The 16572-nt window shown below is 40.3% G+C and overlaps 1 protein-coding gene across 3 annotated transcripts; it reads right to left on the bottom strand.

Moving 5' to 3' along the window:
* Window positions 1–451: 451 nt before the first annotated feature.
* LOC120022440 (hepatoma-derived growth factor-like) lies at window positions 452–14793 on the bottom strand. 3 transcript variants are annotated; one of them, XM_038966339.1, is made up of 7 exons: window positions 14741–14793; window positions 9514–9590; window positions 9054–9198; window positions 8608–8763; window positions 1569–1757; window positions 1420–1456; window positions 452–1141 (listed from the first exon to the last, which is right to left on the bottom strand). In XM_038966339.1, the coding sequence occupies exons 1-7, from the start codon at window positions 14789–14791 to the stop codon at window positions 1131–1133; spliced, it is 666 nt and encodes a 221-aa protein (XP_038822267.1). In that variant the 5' UTR covers window positions 14792–14793; the 3' UTR covers window positions 452–1130. The 3 variants fall into 3 exon arrangements, with proteins under 3 accessions (XP_038822267.1, XP_038822265.1, XP_038822266.1); XM_038966337.1 differs by lacking the exon at window positions 14741–14793 and adding an exon at window positions 14315–14734; XM_038966338.1 differs by lacking the exons at window positions 1420–1456; window positions 14741–14793 and adding an exon at window positions 14315–14734.
* Window positions 14794–16572: the final 1779 nt, after the last annotated feature.

Genomic DNA, 16572 nt, shown 5'->3' with positions numbered 1-16572 from the left:
AAAGTACAGAGATCCTTGATGAAAACATGCTCCCGAGTGCACAGGACCTCGGACTGGGGAGAAGGTTCACCTACCAAGATAACGTAGGAAAGGCTTCGGGACAAGTCTCTGAATGTCCTTGAGTGGCCCAGCCAGAGCCTGGACTTGTAACCGATCGAACATTTCTGGAGAGACCTGAAAATAGCTGTGCAGTGACGCTCCCCATCCAACCTGACAGAACTTGAGAGGATCTGCAGAGAAGAATGGGAGAAACTTCCCAAATACAGGAGTGCCAAGTTTGTAGCATCATACCCAAGACGACTCAAGGCTGTAATCGCTGCCAAAGGTGCTTCAACAAAGTACTGAGTAAATGGTCTGAATACTTATGTAAATGTGATATATTTTTTATTTTTTAATACATTTGCAAAAATTTCAAAACAACCTGTTTTTTCTTTGTCATTATGAGGTATTGTGTGTAGATTGAAGAGGGGAAAAAAACTATTTTAGAATAAGGCTATAACGTAACGAAAATGTGGAGGGGTCTGAATACTTTCCGAATGCACTGTACACACCTTAAAGCCAAGAACATAAAGATGTGTTCTTTTTATAAAGCACAACGTCATAGATAAAAGCTATCTAATATTCTCAAACCAACGAACCACAAAACTAAAAACGTATTTAAACAGGATAAGCAGGATTTTGATGTCAAATGGAAAAGCATGAATGTGATGTTCAAAAGATTTCCCCCAACATTGTGTTTTTGTTTGCTTATGTTCAGATTGTTAAGAAACCGGCGGGCATGTGTACTCTCTAAACTGTAATGCATTTTGACACCTAGCAGCTAGACTTCATAATTGCACTTAAAAATAAAAAAAACTGTATATATCCGAAACCCATTTCCTCTTGAGCATTGCATTTCTCCTCACTATTGGTTTGACAACAATTTAAATCCTGGGATATTCAATACCCCCAACTGGCAAGTAAGTTTGTTTTGCCTGTACAATTTCTATATAGGTCTTAACACTTTCCAGTTACTTAATAACAGCAGAAACCTAGCACTCAAAGATTAGCTAATTATGTTGATGCCCAAAATTCCATGGAAAAGAACCACGGGTCCTTGGTCATCCTCGGAGGATTGACGTTAAGCACTGTCAGTCACAGGCTGAAAGAAAAGCATGGAGAAAATGTTACATTGCATCAGTAATTTATGTTTTTAAATAATGTTGGAAATGAACCAAACACCACCAACTATTCAAAGTTAAGTGGATCAGGGGTGAGTTTCTCATAAACCTCGTTGCCAGCACAGTACTACACATCTCCTCATGACACAGCTCGCGTAGGACAGCAAAGTGCTTAATTTGGATTTCGTTAATTCAAGCACAGAAGATTGTCAAGAGAAATAACAGGCCATATTAGCTACAAGGCGTTTGGAAAACTCACCCTGGGTCAGCCCTGATGTATGACCAAATGAATAGATCTTCCCCAAACAGGAGGTTGGTGTAAAACATAGTGAAGGGTACATTCATTATTATTTTTTGTTGTTGTTTTATGTCTCTGTAACTCAACATATAAAAGTCAGCTTCCCTCACCTTCTCTGATGTTAATTGGGCCTCGGTCGGTGGTTTTGCTTGGCTCTCTGGCTTTGGTTCACCCGCAGAAGACAGCGCTGTGGGCTTAGGCCCTGCCTTGTCATTGAGCTTCAGCTCGGTGTCAGACTTCTTGCTATCCACCTTCGAGTCACCTTTGCTCTCTGTGTCCTTAGGTCGTTTAGGAGAGCTCTTCAGAGAGAAAGACACATGACCCTTATTCAAGTGCCATGTTTCCCCAAGTTGGCAAACATATACGATTGCTTACTTTCTTAAGTTTTTTTTTACTGATTCAAATGAACAACCTCTTAAAATCCTTTAAAATACCATGTAAAAACAATTTCTTTACGAATAGCAAAGTGACCCACACCTGCCACTTTCCTATTTAATATTTGGCAGCTCTTTATAATAACACCTTGTAATAAAGAATTTCTAATGGATTAGTAAATAGTTTATTCATTAAAATCAGTACTCCAACATTTGTTAATGTTAGTAAGCTAGCTATTAACATATTTATAAACTTCTAAAGTATGTAGTAATGATCCATACGATAATTTATATGTATAATATAGGTCCTTATATACCATTTAATCATTAGCAATGTCTTTTTGCGTGACTTCATCTAAAGTGAGGGCTATTTATACATTAGAAATACTTTATGTTTTGAGTGACCAGTGTAATTTCTTACAAAAAGATGGACATTAATTGGGAGACATTCCAGCAGTACCTGATGCTCCTTATTAAGGTCTCAAAATAGCCTAGAACATATGGTAAAACAGTAAAAGAATAAGCACACAATACAGGATGTTAAAGGAAATATAGCGAAGATTTCTGTCACAAAAACTGATGTAAAACAACTGTTTCAAGGTCATGAGGAAGTATTGTAATGCTAATGTTTTTCTAACGTTGTCAACCTCTCAAACTAGAACTAATCATAAAACAGGGAGATGTAGCCTACACATACAGCAGGCCGGATCAGCCAGTTTCTCTCTAGTGGATTTTTATTCCTTCATTACATACAGTGCCCTCAGAAAGTATTCAGACCCCTTGTCTTTTTCCACATTGTTACGTTACAGCCATATGACAGAGCTCTAGAGATCCTCTGTGGAGATGGGAGAAACTTCCAGAAGGACAACCATCTCTGCAGCACTCCACCAATCATTCCTCAGTAAAAAGGCACACGACAGCCCTCTTGGAGTTTGCCAAAAAGGCACCTAAAGACTCTCAGACCATGAGAAACAAGATTCTCTGGTCTGATGAAACAAAGTTTGAACTCTTTGACTTGAATGCCAAGTGTCATGTCTGGAGGAAACATGGTACCATCCCTATAGTGAAGCATGGTGATGGGATGTTTTTCAGCTGCAGGGACTGGGAGACTAGTCAGGATCGAGGGAAAGATGAACGGAGTAAAGTACAGAGAGATCCTTGATGAAGGCCCTGAGCACTCTAGAGCAGGTTTCAGACTGGGGGCGAAGGTTCACCTTCCAACAGGACAACGACCCTAAGCACACAGCCAAGACAACCCAGGAGCGCTTTGGAACAAGTCTCTGAATGTCCTCGAGTGGCTTGCCAGAGCCCGGATTTAAACCTGATCTAACATTGCTGGAGAGACCTGAAAAAGCTGTGCAGCAAAACTTCCCATCCAACCTGATGGTGCTTGAGAGGATTTGCAGAGAAGAATGGGAGAAACTCCCCAAATACAGGTGTGCCAAGATTGTAGTGTCATACCCAAGAAGACTCGAGGCTGTAATCGCTACAAAAGGTGATTCAACAAAGTACTGAGTAAAGGGTCTGAATACTTATGTAAAAGTAATAATTCAGTATTACATTCTTTATAAATTAGCAACCATTTCTAAAAACCTGTTTTTGCTTTGTCATTATGAGGTATTGTGCGTAGATTAATACATTTTAGAATAAGGCTGTAAGCTAACAAAATGTGGAAAAAGTCAAGGGTTTTGAATACTTTCCAAAGGCACTGTATGTGATTGAGTTAGAAATGTTACATGCATAACCTTTAAATGCTTCCAGTGCCTCAGTCTTTTTAAAACGCAGACTATTTTCACGCTTTGCTTTGTTTGGCGGCAAATTTGAACGTAATGGGTTAGTTCAGTGAAATTATGTATTCAGGTATTTGTTTTCTTACCACATAAGAAGTCTATGGACTTCTCTAAGGAGCAACTGCAATCCACACTTGGGTTTTGGTAGAAAAACCACTGCCAAGAAAAGGGTCATGTTTGCATTTTCGGATGAAGGTATACACCACACTATTACAACAGTGTGACTGTTTGTATTTGTATTTATTAAGGATCCCCATTAGCTGCGGCCAAGGCATACTCTTCCTGGGGTCCAGTAGAATTAAGGCAGTTATTCAATTTAAAAAACTATACATTCAACAGATTTCACAACACATTAAGTGTCTGCCCTCAGGCACCTACTGTACTACCACTGTTCTGGAATCAAATGTTTATTATATTCCCTTAAACATCCTCTGTAACCATCCTCTGTAGAGAACCATCCTCTGTAGAGAACCATCCTCTGTAGAGAACCATCCTCTGTAGAGAACCATCAATATGTTCTAGGACATTTTTAAAACTTAAATCTGGAATGCTTAATGGTGAAACTGCCATGTTCATTTGCAATATTATAAGAAAGAAGTTACTGCAAACGACAACAAAAGAAATTCCCCTCAGACATCACTACATGCGCGATAAAACAGCAGAATATGTACTGCACGCTGTGCGACACTCCTCACCTCCGCTTAGTCTCCCCAAAAAACAAAAACACATACAGTATAATAACAGTGGCACTGTTTCCCCTACTGCAGATACCATCTTTAAAGGAGCATCGAGTACTGCTGGAATGTCTACCAATGGCATGTCCATCTTTTAATGAGAAATTACACTGGTCACCAAAACATTATATATAGTATTTATAAAGTATAAATAGCACTCACTTGAAATGAGGCCATGCAAAAAGACAAATTTTTCTTAACTGCATTGTTGGTTAAGGGCTTGTAAGTAAGCATTTCACTGTAAGGTCTACACCTGTTGTATTTGGCGCATGAGACACATACAATTAGATTGGAAAGCGTTCCACAGAGATGCTGGCCCATGTTGACTCCAATGCTTCCCACAGTTGTGTCAAGTTGGCTGGATGTCCATTGTGTGGTGGACCATTCTTGATACACATGGGAAATGATTGAGCATGAAATACCCAGCAGCATTGCAGTTCTTGGCACAAACCGGTGCGCGTGGCACCTACTACCATATCCCGTTTAAAGGAACTTTCTTTTGTCTTGCCCGTTCACCCTCTGAATGGCACACACACACAATCCATGTCAAGGCTTAAAACGCCTTCTTTAACCTGTCTCCTCCCCTTCCTCTACACTGACTGAAGTGGATTTAACAAGTGACATCAATAAGGGATCACAGCTTTCACCTGGACAGTCTGTCATTGAAAGAGCAGGCGTTTCTAATGTTTTATACACTCTGTATAATGCAGCCTAAAGCAGAAAATGGTATTATTGCCTGTGAGTAAGTTCTTCGCCAATACCGGCCAGTGCCAGTCATTCGCATGAAGAGGAGACGGAGATACAGGGTTTGCAGATGTGGGTGCCTTGTGAGAATTTGTCGGGGAGTGGGTGTTACTTTTTTCATTTCTTTACATTCGTTTATTTAATAAATATTTTTTTAACCTCTATTTTCTTAACTGCATTGTAAGTAAGCGTTTCACGGGAAGTTCTACACCTGTTGTATAAAGGGCATGTGACAAATACAATTTGATATCAAGAGCACTGTAAGCCTACCGCTGGCCAATCGGATGGCTCAGATTACAGTGTCTGCAGTAACGTAGCATGTATAAAAGAAAGCCACAGTAAAGTTGATACTGTGAGATTTCAAAACATGTAAAAGCATGACTAGAGAGAACCTGTCAACGAACACAGCAAAGAGCTGTTGTTTTTATGAGTGCGTTCATGTTTAAGTTCTTACTCAGCACTGTCAACACTTTGTATTCAACACTATTATGAAGCCATTAAATGCACTTTCCTACTATTTCCACTCAGCGCTACAACAAGCACTCCAGCAGTAATGAATGAGTAGGAAAGTATCTATAGGCTTGCATTGTTGTTATTATTAGCGGCTTGGGTCTTATTTAATGTCAAGTAATATTTCACTTTCTCTGTTCATAAGAGTAACATGAATTTGTGCATGAGGCAGAAAGTATGCGGTGCGAAGGTGTCCCTTTTTGGTCAGTGTCAGTGGAGGAAAGGGAGAGCAGAGGGATGTTGAGAGGCGGACCCTCAGTCTGCTGCTCTCTCCCTCCGCTAAGACCATCAGATGCAGGTGCCATCAGCCCAGTAAAATAAAAAATAAAAAGCACATTTAAAATGTATGCTCACTCAGCTGCACCTCACAAGTAATACAACAGATCTATTACCGGTGTGATCATACAGCCTACTTCATATTTTGAAATATATATATTTTTTAAATGGCCCCAACAACAGGGCACTGGCAGGGCAATTCAAGCAAAGCCAATGTGCTGATAAAGTATTGGGCCTATAGCTTACTGCACAAACCAAGTACTGTTTTTAAATTGGTCAATGTTGCATAAGCTTATGTTTTTTAAGTAACACAAAAAATTATCTGAGCAGTAGATCTCTGCCTGCATTTTTTTTATTTTTTATTTTTTTTTATCCCCAATTTTCGTGGTATCCAATCGCTAGTAATTACTATCTTGTCTCATCGCTACAACTCCCGTACGGGCTCGGGAGAGACGAAGGTCGAAAGCCATGCGTCCTCCGAAGCACAACCCAACCAAGCCGCACTGCTTCTTTAACACAGCGCGCCTCCAACCCGGAAGCCAGCCGCACCAATGTGTCGGAGGAAACACCGTGCACCTGGCCCCCTTGGTTAGCGCGCACTGCGCCCGGCCCGCCACAGGAGTCGCTGGAGCGCGATGAGACAAGGATATCCCTACCGGCCAAACCCACCCTAACCCGGACGACGCTAGCCCAATTGTGCGTCGCCCCACGGACCTCCCGGTCGCGGCCGGCTGCGACAGAGCCTGGGCGCGAACCCAGAGACTCTGGTGGCGCAGTTAGCACTGCGATGCAGTGTCCTAGACCACTGCGCCACCCGGGAGGCCCTTCTGCCTGCATTTTGACTCAGAAAAGGTTGGTGACCACTGTTCTAGAGCATTTCCCTTTACTGTGGCAATTGTGATCGAATCAATGCAATGTTAGCCACTTCCAATGCAACATACTGAAACAAAACAAACTATGCAAGAGATTTTGTTGTAGGCGGAACGCATCAGAGTAGGATACTATTGCATTGACACACACGTCTCATCCCATACTCTACACAGACCAGTGCGGCATAAACAATCAGAGCTGCAGTAGGCCTATATGCAAATAGACCATTGCCTTATATGGATCTGTGCCATTTACTTTGAACTGGACTGTGTTTACAACATGAGCAGTCGTGAATAGATGAGCTTGGTTTGAGATCAAAGCGAGAGCTGCATATAGCCACTTGTGCACATTTTTTTCATATCATTTGCGAGGTAGTGAGTTATTAACCCAGTTATAGATCATTTGTAGTTCCTACACGAGCACAAAATGTATACATTTCTAGACATCTTCAAAAATCGATCAGTCACCTTGTCTGAAGGACAAGCGGATAAAGAGGTTAACTTCTCTAGGATAGGGGGCAGCATTTTCACGTTTGGATGAAAAGCATACCCAAATTCAACTGCCAGCTACTCATCCCCAGAAGATAAGATATGCATATTATTAGTAGATTTGGATAGAAAACACTCTGAAGTGTCTAAAGCTGTTTGAATCATGTCTGTGAGTATAACAGAACTTATTTAGCAGGCGAAACCCAGAGGACAAACCATTCAGATTTTTTATTTTTTGGGGGTCACTCTTTTCAAAAGGGTTTTCATTGGGAATACAGATTTCTAATTGACCTTCTTGCAGTTCCTACCGCTTCCACTGGATGTCAACAGTCTTTAGAAATTGGTTGAGGTTTTGTCCTTTGTGTAATGTAGAAGTACGGCCATCTTGAACGAGGGTCACTGGAAGTGTACTGTTAGTTAGAGGCGCGTGACCAGAAAGCTAGCTACAGTTTGTTTTAATCCTGTATTGAATACAGATCATCATCCGGTCTTCAATTTTATTGATTATTTACGTTAAAAAATACCTAAAGTTGTATTACAAAAGTAGTTTGAAATGTTTTGGCAAAGTTTACAGGTAACTTTTGAGATATTTTGTAGTCACGTTTCATAAGTTGGAACCTGTTTTCCTGGATCAAACGCGCCAAATAAATGGAAATTTTGGATATATATCGACGGAATTAATCGAACAAAAGGACCATTTGTGATGTTTATAGGACATATTGGAGTGCCAACAACAGAAGCTCGTCAAAGATAAGGCATAAATTATATTTTTATTTCTGCATTTTGTGTCGCGCCTGCAGGGTTGAAATATGCTTCTCTCTCTTTGTTTACTATGGTGCTAACTCAGATAATAGCATCGTTTGCTTTCGCCGAAAAGCCTATTTGAATTCTGACATGTTGGCTGGATTCACAACCAGTGTAGCTTTAATTTGGTATCTTCCATGTGTGATTTAATGAAAGTTTGATTTTTATAGTAATTTATTTGAATTTGGCACTCTGCATTTTTACTGGCTTTTGGCCAAGTGGGACGTTAGCGTCCCACATATCCCAGAGAAATTAAAACTCGAATTTAATGTAGGCCTTCATTGAACACCACACATTGTCTGCTACTGTAGGCTGAAAGATAGAACAGCTATCTCCATATTAAAATGTTATGGGATGCATTTTCTCCATTGTTTTTGATGGTAGGCCACTCTGGTAGGCCTACATTATGATAAAATAGCCAACTTGGCCACTGTTAAAACTAACTTAAAGCGGGTACAGCCTCAGTGTTCACTATAAACGTTCAAGTTGGTGCTCAGCAGACATGAAATTTGCTCTGTGCCGTAAAAATATTAGGGAACATTGCTTGTGACTGACTTACCTCGACGGAATCCCCAGCTTTCCTCTTGGCCCCTCCCTTGTCGGTCTTCTCATCGATGATGAGGGTCCCTTCGTCCTCATCACTGCTTCCTTCTGCATTCCCCTTTCGCGGCCCACCTGCCTCCACCGCCCCCTCTGCTGGGGTCTCCTTTGCCAGCTGAGGGAGAAAGAACATAATTTTGGCAGGAAAATATGGTGAATTACTCCCTGTATTTGCTGAGGTTGAGTATAGGTAAATCTGTATTTGGGAGTACTTTTCGTCATGGATGATAAAGTAATAGGGATTTTGTGTTACTAGAATAGGAAAAATAAACATTGTGTGGTGTGCTTCTTAATATTTGCTAAAATCATATGTCATGTGTCACACAGGAACAAAGGCTCATGCACGTCGGCAGGTAGACAGACACGACCCTTTCCGCCGTAATCTAAGCACACACACACACACACCTCATAACCTGCGGGTTCGTGTATCACAGTAGGGTTGTTCTCAATTTCCCATAGACCCTCACTGAAGCCTTTCCTCTTGGTGGGCTTGCCAAACTTCTCCTTGCCCTCCTCATAGGGGAACAAGTCCTTGGGACCCAGGAATGCACTGAGATGGCAAATGTTAGAAAGTTCAAAGGTTGACGCATGCAACTACCTACAGAGCTTCAAAATACTATTCTATGGAGCTAATTCTAATTCCAAACGAACCGCCTAATGCACTTGTGGAGATTTGGAGAGAATTTGATAGGCGAAAGGAACAATATGGTGGTAGCTCCAACTTGTTCTCTGATTAGCTAGTCTGTATTTTCACCATATTACTTGTACATATCAAAGCCTCTCAGATCTCCACAAGTGTATTGAAGGTAGGGGCTCATTTGGAATTTTGATAGGATTCATCGCATCAAAAACCATATTCACTTACGTCTCATGTGTCCCAAAGAAGAACACTTGGTACTTGTTGGAGGGGGACTTGACTGCTCCTTCGGGTAACTCATTAATCTGCGGAAGGAAACAGGGAGTGCAATCTTTTAGTGAGTGCATCTGTTACGTCCCTCAGAAAGAAACCAAAAACTGTATCTCAAACAGAAGGTGAACTAACAAAGAGTCACTAACATCCAAAACGAAACAGGTTCAGAAAGGGTTTCAGAAAGACACTCATGGGGTGTCCACAGAGTTGTCTAGCAACAACAACTGGGACTTAAAGGCACCAATCATGACTAAATTTGCCCAAGAGGAGGCAAACAAAATTTAAACCCACACCAAACTTAAAGACAGGAAGCAAACCAAAAAAAAATGGAGCAAAACAAAAACAAATATAAGATAAAGGAATGCTTTTTAAGAAATCAAATAGGGAGAACCAACTAAAGGCGTTAACCCTCCACATCTCTCAAGGCAACTGGAGCACTAGGACAGCCGTTCTTAAATATCACTGTGCCAGCACAGGTGAAACACCTTCTGACTAACCAGGTGACACCAATCGGTGTGCCCAACGTCCAACCTCGAAATATAAATGGGAAAAAAACTAAGCATGTAAGACTTCATCAAACTAAATGAAAACTAGTGGCAAAACTTCAAAAAGCACACCTGATATGGATTTATGAATTGCAGGAGCTACCACAAACAAGTATATACAAAAAAATTGTTGGCTACTGAAACAAAGAGAAGAGACAGACCAGTGTAAACAAAAACACCAGTGCTCCAATAAGGTAATTAAAAATGTACTTCACACTCGACAGGCCTGGTTGTCGACAAGTTCTTTAATGACTGACCAACACTTTTGTTTTCTCACTCAAATACACACATAGCATAAATGACTGCCATTTAGTTTTCTGAAAATGGTGTCACTCTCCCAAAGGCAAATATTGGGCAAAAGTTAAGCACCAATCTCCAACCTACTGAGCCACATGAATTTCACATTATAGCATTATGTGACCTCCCGGGTGGCGCAGAGTCTCTGGGTTCGCGCCCAGGCTGGGCTGGGTTCGCGCCCAGGCTCTGTCGCAGCCGGCCGCAACCGGGAGGTCCGTGGGGCGACGTACAATTGGCATAGCGTCGTCCGGGTTAGGGAGGGTTTGGCCGGTAGGGATATCCTTGTCTCAGTATGTAAAATGTAATAAAATGTATGCACTCTACTGTAAGTCGCTCTGGATAAGAGCGTCTGCTAAATGACTAAAATGTAAATGTAAATAGCTTGATACTCGTGAAGTGGTGGAAAAAGTGTCCAATTGTCAAACTTGAGTAGAATTTTAGATACCTTAATCCAAAATAACTCAAGTAAGTCACCCATTAAAATACTACTTCAATAAAAGTCTAAAAGTATTTGGTTTTAATTATACTTAAGTAGGGGCACTCCAACAAAGCACGCGTTTAGTGAGTCCGCCAGATCAGAGTCAGGGATGTTCTCTTATTCAATAATATGAATAGTAAAGTACAGGTACCCTCACAAACTACTTAAGTAGTACTTTAAAGTATTTTTACTTAAAGATACAATGTGTAACTTTTTGGGCGACCCGACCAAACTTATAGATCTGTCATTCACATTGAAAGCAAGTCTAAGAAGCGGTAGATATAGCGCGCATAGAACATTTCTATGCTTCCCATGCTTACGTTTAGTTTTTTGCTCCACCATTTTCTGGTTGCTAAAACTAATAGTGGACTAATTTCAGTTTGTGACAAAATAAGATTGTACACTATCTAAACCGCTGTGAAATACATTTTCCATAACCCAAAATATTGTTTCAGCTCTTTGAGGCTGGTGTAAAAAAAAAAAGTAAAAGAAGCAAAAAAAATTAAGAACGGGAAGCATAGAAAAAGCACACCTAGAACATATTTAAATAGTGCAAAAACCAGTGTTGGAGAAGAAATTAAAAGTGCAATATGTGCCATGTAAAAAAGCTAACGTTTAGGTTCCTTGCTCAGAACATATGAAAGCTGGTGGTTCAATATTCCCAGTTCTCCAATATTTGCAGTTAAATTAAGAACTTTTAGGTTGTAGTTATTATAGGAATTATGACGCGTCGACTATTTCGCTCTATACCATTTGTATTTCAAATACCTTTGACTATTGGATGTTCTAATAGGCACTTTAGTATTGCCAGCCTAATCTCAGGAGTTGATAGGCTTGAAGTCATAAACAGCGCTGTGAGTCAAGCATTGCTAAGAGCTGCTGGCAAACGCAGTAAAGTTTGAATGAATGCTTACGAGCCTGCTGCCGCCTACCACCGCTCAGTCAGACTGCTCTATCAATTATCAAATCATAGACTTAATAATAATATAATAAACACAGAAATATGAGCCTTAGGTCATTAATATGGTCAAATCCGGAAACTATCATTTCGAAAATGAAACTTTTATTCTTTCAGTGAAATACAGAACCGTTGTGTATTTTATCGAATGGGTGGCAACCCTAAGTCTAAATATGTATGTTACATTGCACAACTTTCCATGTTATGTCATAATTATGTAACATTCTGGCAAATTAGTTTGCAACGAGCCAGGTGTCCCAAACTGTTGCATATACCCTGACCCTGCATGCAATGAACGCAAGAGAAGTGACACAATTTCCCTAGTTAATATTGCCTGCTAACATGAATCTTTTAACTAAATATACAGGTTTTAAAAAATATACTTCTGTGTATTGATTTTAAGACAGGCATTGATACTTATGGTTAGGTACATTCATGCAACAATTGTGCTTTTTTCACGAATGCGCTTTTGTTAAAACATCACCCGTTTGGCAAAGTAGGCTGTGATTCATGAAAAATTAACAGGCACCGCATTGATTATATGCAATGCAGGACAAGCTAGTTATTAACCTAGTAATATCACCATCATGTGTAGTTAACTAGTGATTATGTTAAGATTGATTGTTTTTTATAAGATAACTTTAATGCTAGCTAGCAACTTACTTTGGCTCCTTGCTGCACTCGCGTAACAGGTGGTCAGCCTGCCACGCAATTTCCTCGTGGAATGCAATGTAATCGGTGTCCAAAAATGCTGATTACCGATTGTTATGAAAACTTGAAATCGGCCCTAATTAATCGGCCATGCCACTTCCGTGAAGGGTAGTGAACAAGTGCACACTTCGGAAGCAAGGAGAGATTATTGGGGCATAACACTGGACACCTAGGCTACCTTGTTTTCAGATTAAGACTACATAAAATTGAGAGGTACCCATTATCTTTCTCTGTGGGACACAGCTATGGTGTGTTGTACAGGAAGCCCTGTGACAACGGTTGGGCCCTGAGCCACCGTGCCTGCCTCGCTGTGCCACCTTGCTTCCTGATGGGCGTCATGCCAAAGAGGCCCTATAGGCGTTCCTGTTGCGTGTCTTACCAGAGTGTGTGTTTGGTGGGCTAGGACAGGGGCATTGACTGTGGACAGTCTGGTAAAGGGGAAGGAGGGAGGGATAGTGGGAGGAGAGACAGACAGAAAACAGGGGGGGTGTATATGCATTGTTCCAGAGATCTGACCAGCCATGTCCTGTATCTATGGTCATCGTAGACTGACAGACATTCTGAGCTTTCTGATATCATGCTCTATATCTTACTTTTGTAACAGTGCCCTTGAGGTATCTGGTTGTGAATTTCTGTAATGTACAGTATACTGCCATCATGAGCAATGCACAATTAATACAAATGAACAAATAACACATTCTCCTGAAGACTACTTTCTTTTATTAATTTTATGTTTCAGCTGGTCATTTCCCAATGTTATTTGGGGGAGGCTACTGTGCAAATGTATAGATTACAGAAGTAAATTGGGCATGACTTTTGACGAAAATAAATTAATGAAACTTTTAGTAGTTTCCAAACGCTGTTGTTGCAGAAATTGGTAGAAGATTCACTTGAAACTAATCCACGTTGCCGAAACAGTTAATTACACTTCAATGGATTTGGAATGCCTCAGGAAGGGAGAAACATTTTCATAGAGCACCAATTCAGGCAATGTGTGTTGTCCTTTGCCCGAGGATATAAAAAATTTTTTTTTAATAAACAATGTCAATTCTCATTAATGACAATAAATCACCTACTTTCCCCTCATTTGTAATGAAGTCTAGGCTAAAATACAACATTTACATTACCGTTACAATAGGCTCATGCATTCCTTCCAGACAATCAAACGCCGCCGCTGCCGCCAAATATTAACCATACGGGAATTACCACACTGTAGCAAACTCGGTTACAGTGTTTCAAAGAATCCATTTCACGACTCGCCTCAACTTTGTCTCACATTCACATTGTAAAATGTTACTGGTTGGACTTGGAATAGCCTAATATCCTAGTGGTAACTGTTCTTAAACGTAGGCTACTCGAGCCTATTTGTTACCGAAGTTGAAGATGTTATACATGTTTGTTTACATGAAGCCAGGATCTATCGAACAGCCTATACTAGGCCTCGTATCAATGGTTAAAGTAAACAGTGCCTCTGCGAACTGAACAGTAATCAGGACGGCATTTGCTAGGTTACTGTAAAAGTATGTTTACTGCTACAAATAGAAGATTTCGCATTTCTCAAAATGAAACACCGAATGTACAAAAAATGTCACTTGCCTATTTCACACCACGTAGTCATAGGCCAATAAACTTTGCAAAGACCAGGGGGTAGGCCTCATTGAACTGATCTAGCAGATAGGCCTACATGCATTGTGTACTAGAAACAAAATGACGTAAGCCTACTATTAGCGTTTGGTTAAGCAAGAAGAAAAGTATGAAGGAGCTTACCCTCGCGGGCCAATGTGGATAACCCTTCATTTTCGCAAACACGAGATCCCCAGGCTTGTATTCTTTTTGCCTATTCGACCTCGGCATAGCTTCTCAGCGGATGAATAAGATATTTATTTTTAAAATATAAATGTACAATGTCAGTTTACTGTTGCAAGTAAGAACAACGAGATATAGCCACCTAGAGGATTGCACTTGTTAGGTTAAGAGCTCCAACTTTGGGTGGCTTCAGGTTTTCGCGTCAAAATTAAATAATGCGTAGAAATTTGGAACGTGGACGCAATCGAATTGGTAACTTTGCGCGGTCCAGTGCTTTGCAGAGTGTGGTTACAAGATGCAGCTATTAAATGTAATTTTCTTATTTAAAAATAGAATAATAATCCCGTTATTCCTGCTGTCGTAATCCTCTGTAGTCTATCTACAGACCTTGTTTTTGTTTGAAATTGGGAACCGCTTCCCTCTCATGAGCAGATTCATTATCTGAGATTGACTAGTATGGTCTAGGCCAAAACCGAGGTAGCAAAGATATTGGAATTCTGCAAGATTACATACCCTCCATAGATTCTAAGGAACAGAAGCCTTCCAATACACCAACAAAAATGCCTGTTTTGTATTTGATTTGTTTTAAAAGGTCAATTGTCTATAATATTCTACTGATAAAATATTATTGATGTATTTGGGTAGCCTATCTAGGGAGAACCAATACCATTTTCTCCACTATTGTGCCGATCCAAAAGGGTACTGTACTGGCTCTATTTTCTTTCACACTTTCCTTTGCAGCACAGTTCCAGCAATCTTATGGTGAATGAATGCATAACCGGGCCAGGCCACAATTCAGCTTGGCGCAGCTCCACTGGACTCAGTACTGTGAAAAGGGTTGAGTAGTACACTAAGTATCTCAAACTGATAATTAATCCTGAATTGTCCAACTCTAAAATGTCCCCGAGTTGCTCCTGGTATTCTCAGATCAAGACACCATGTGGGAATATTGAGAAGTCCAAGGTACCTGTAAAAACCTGTGTAAAAATTATTGACATTACTGGATATATCAAGTACATTTATTTTTAGCAGTAGGCCTACTTTCAGAGTTCATTAGTGAGCGCTGTCAAGGCGAATTTCTGAATTTCCACGAATGGTGGAAGAAATTCGATTTTTTTAAAAATAAGAACAGAAAAGTAGTCTTGTAACAACATAATTTTCCCAAATGCCCTTAGGGAAGACACACCACAACACAGACAACACCTTTACATCAGAGCACTTATACGAGAGAGAGAGCACTTGACAAGGACTGTAACTGTAATCATTGAAACTGGGATTGGTTATCTTGCAGTTTAACCTTATCTTTGTATTTAGGCCTCTTTTTAAGACATTATGCATCAAATAAAGATAGGCTCTGTTTGGAATATCTTGGAGCAGAGACTCATCACTCTTTACATTCATCCAGAACACAATCTGGATGATTGTGTTCTGGATGAATGTAAAGAGTGATGAGTCAAACACAGTGTGACCATCAATAGGCTGTAAAGGAGTCCAGTCTTATTTTTAGATATTAGTAAAAATCCAAGACCAAACAAAGTATCTCCAACCAAACCTGTTGGGTTTTTATCATGATCTGTGATGCCAGACTTACTATAGTGCCTTAGTCTCACATATAATCTTTTGACACTTCATTGTATAGCATCTCAAGTACCTAATTTGACAGGTTCTGAGCCGCACAGACAAATGTGTGAGCCTCCTGTTTGCAGAAAAATCTTTCAGCAGATTTGGGTCCCTCCACAGTCGTGCCTGAGGATAGCTTCCTTGATATACCAAATAAGGCATCTGCAGCTACAATTTGACTCTTATCTGCCTAAAATAAATGAGTCCCATTTGCCTTATGATATTGTTTAAGAAGCCCCTCACCTCTCCACCTGTCAAATCCATCATATTGTTGTTTCTTGCTGTATACCTGAGGACATAGAGGGGTTCTGCTGCCATCTGAGGAGGCTGGTGGAATCCAACAACTAGCGTTGAGTTCATGCTGCCAATGTCTGAATTCCTCATATGACTCATTTGTGGAGATTCGTTAAGATCGTATTGCTGCTTCAAATAAAGTACAGGAAATGAGAACCGTTTTGTTGTTGGCAGTATTAAAATCAATTTTAGGATGTTGGGAAATCAGTATTTCAGTATTTCAAACCAAAAACGGTGTTCTGAGTAAAGACAGTAAAAGTTTTTAAAACACACTCTTTGGATCAACATGATGGCAACATTACATT

Source organism: Salvelinus namaycush, chromosome 27 (assembly GCF_016432855.1).
Source record: "Salvelinus namaycush isolate Seneca chromosome 27, SaNama_1.0, whole genome shotgun sequence".
Lineage (NCBI taxonomy): Eukaryota > Metazoa > Chordata > Actinopteri > Salmoniformes > Salmonidae > Salvelinus > Salvelinus namaycush.
The sequence above is the reverse complement of the archived record's forward strand: the minus strand, read 5'-3'. Positions and strand labels throughout refer to the sequence as shown.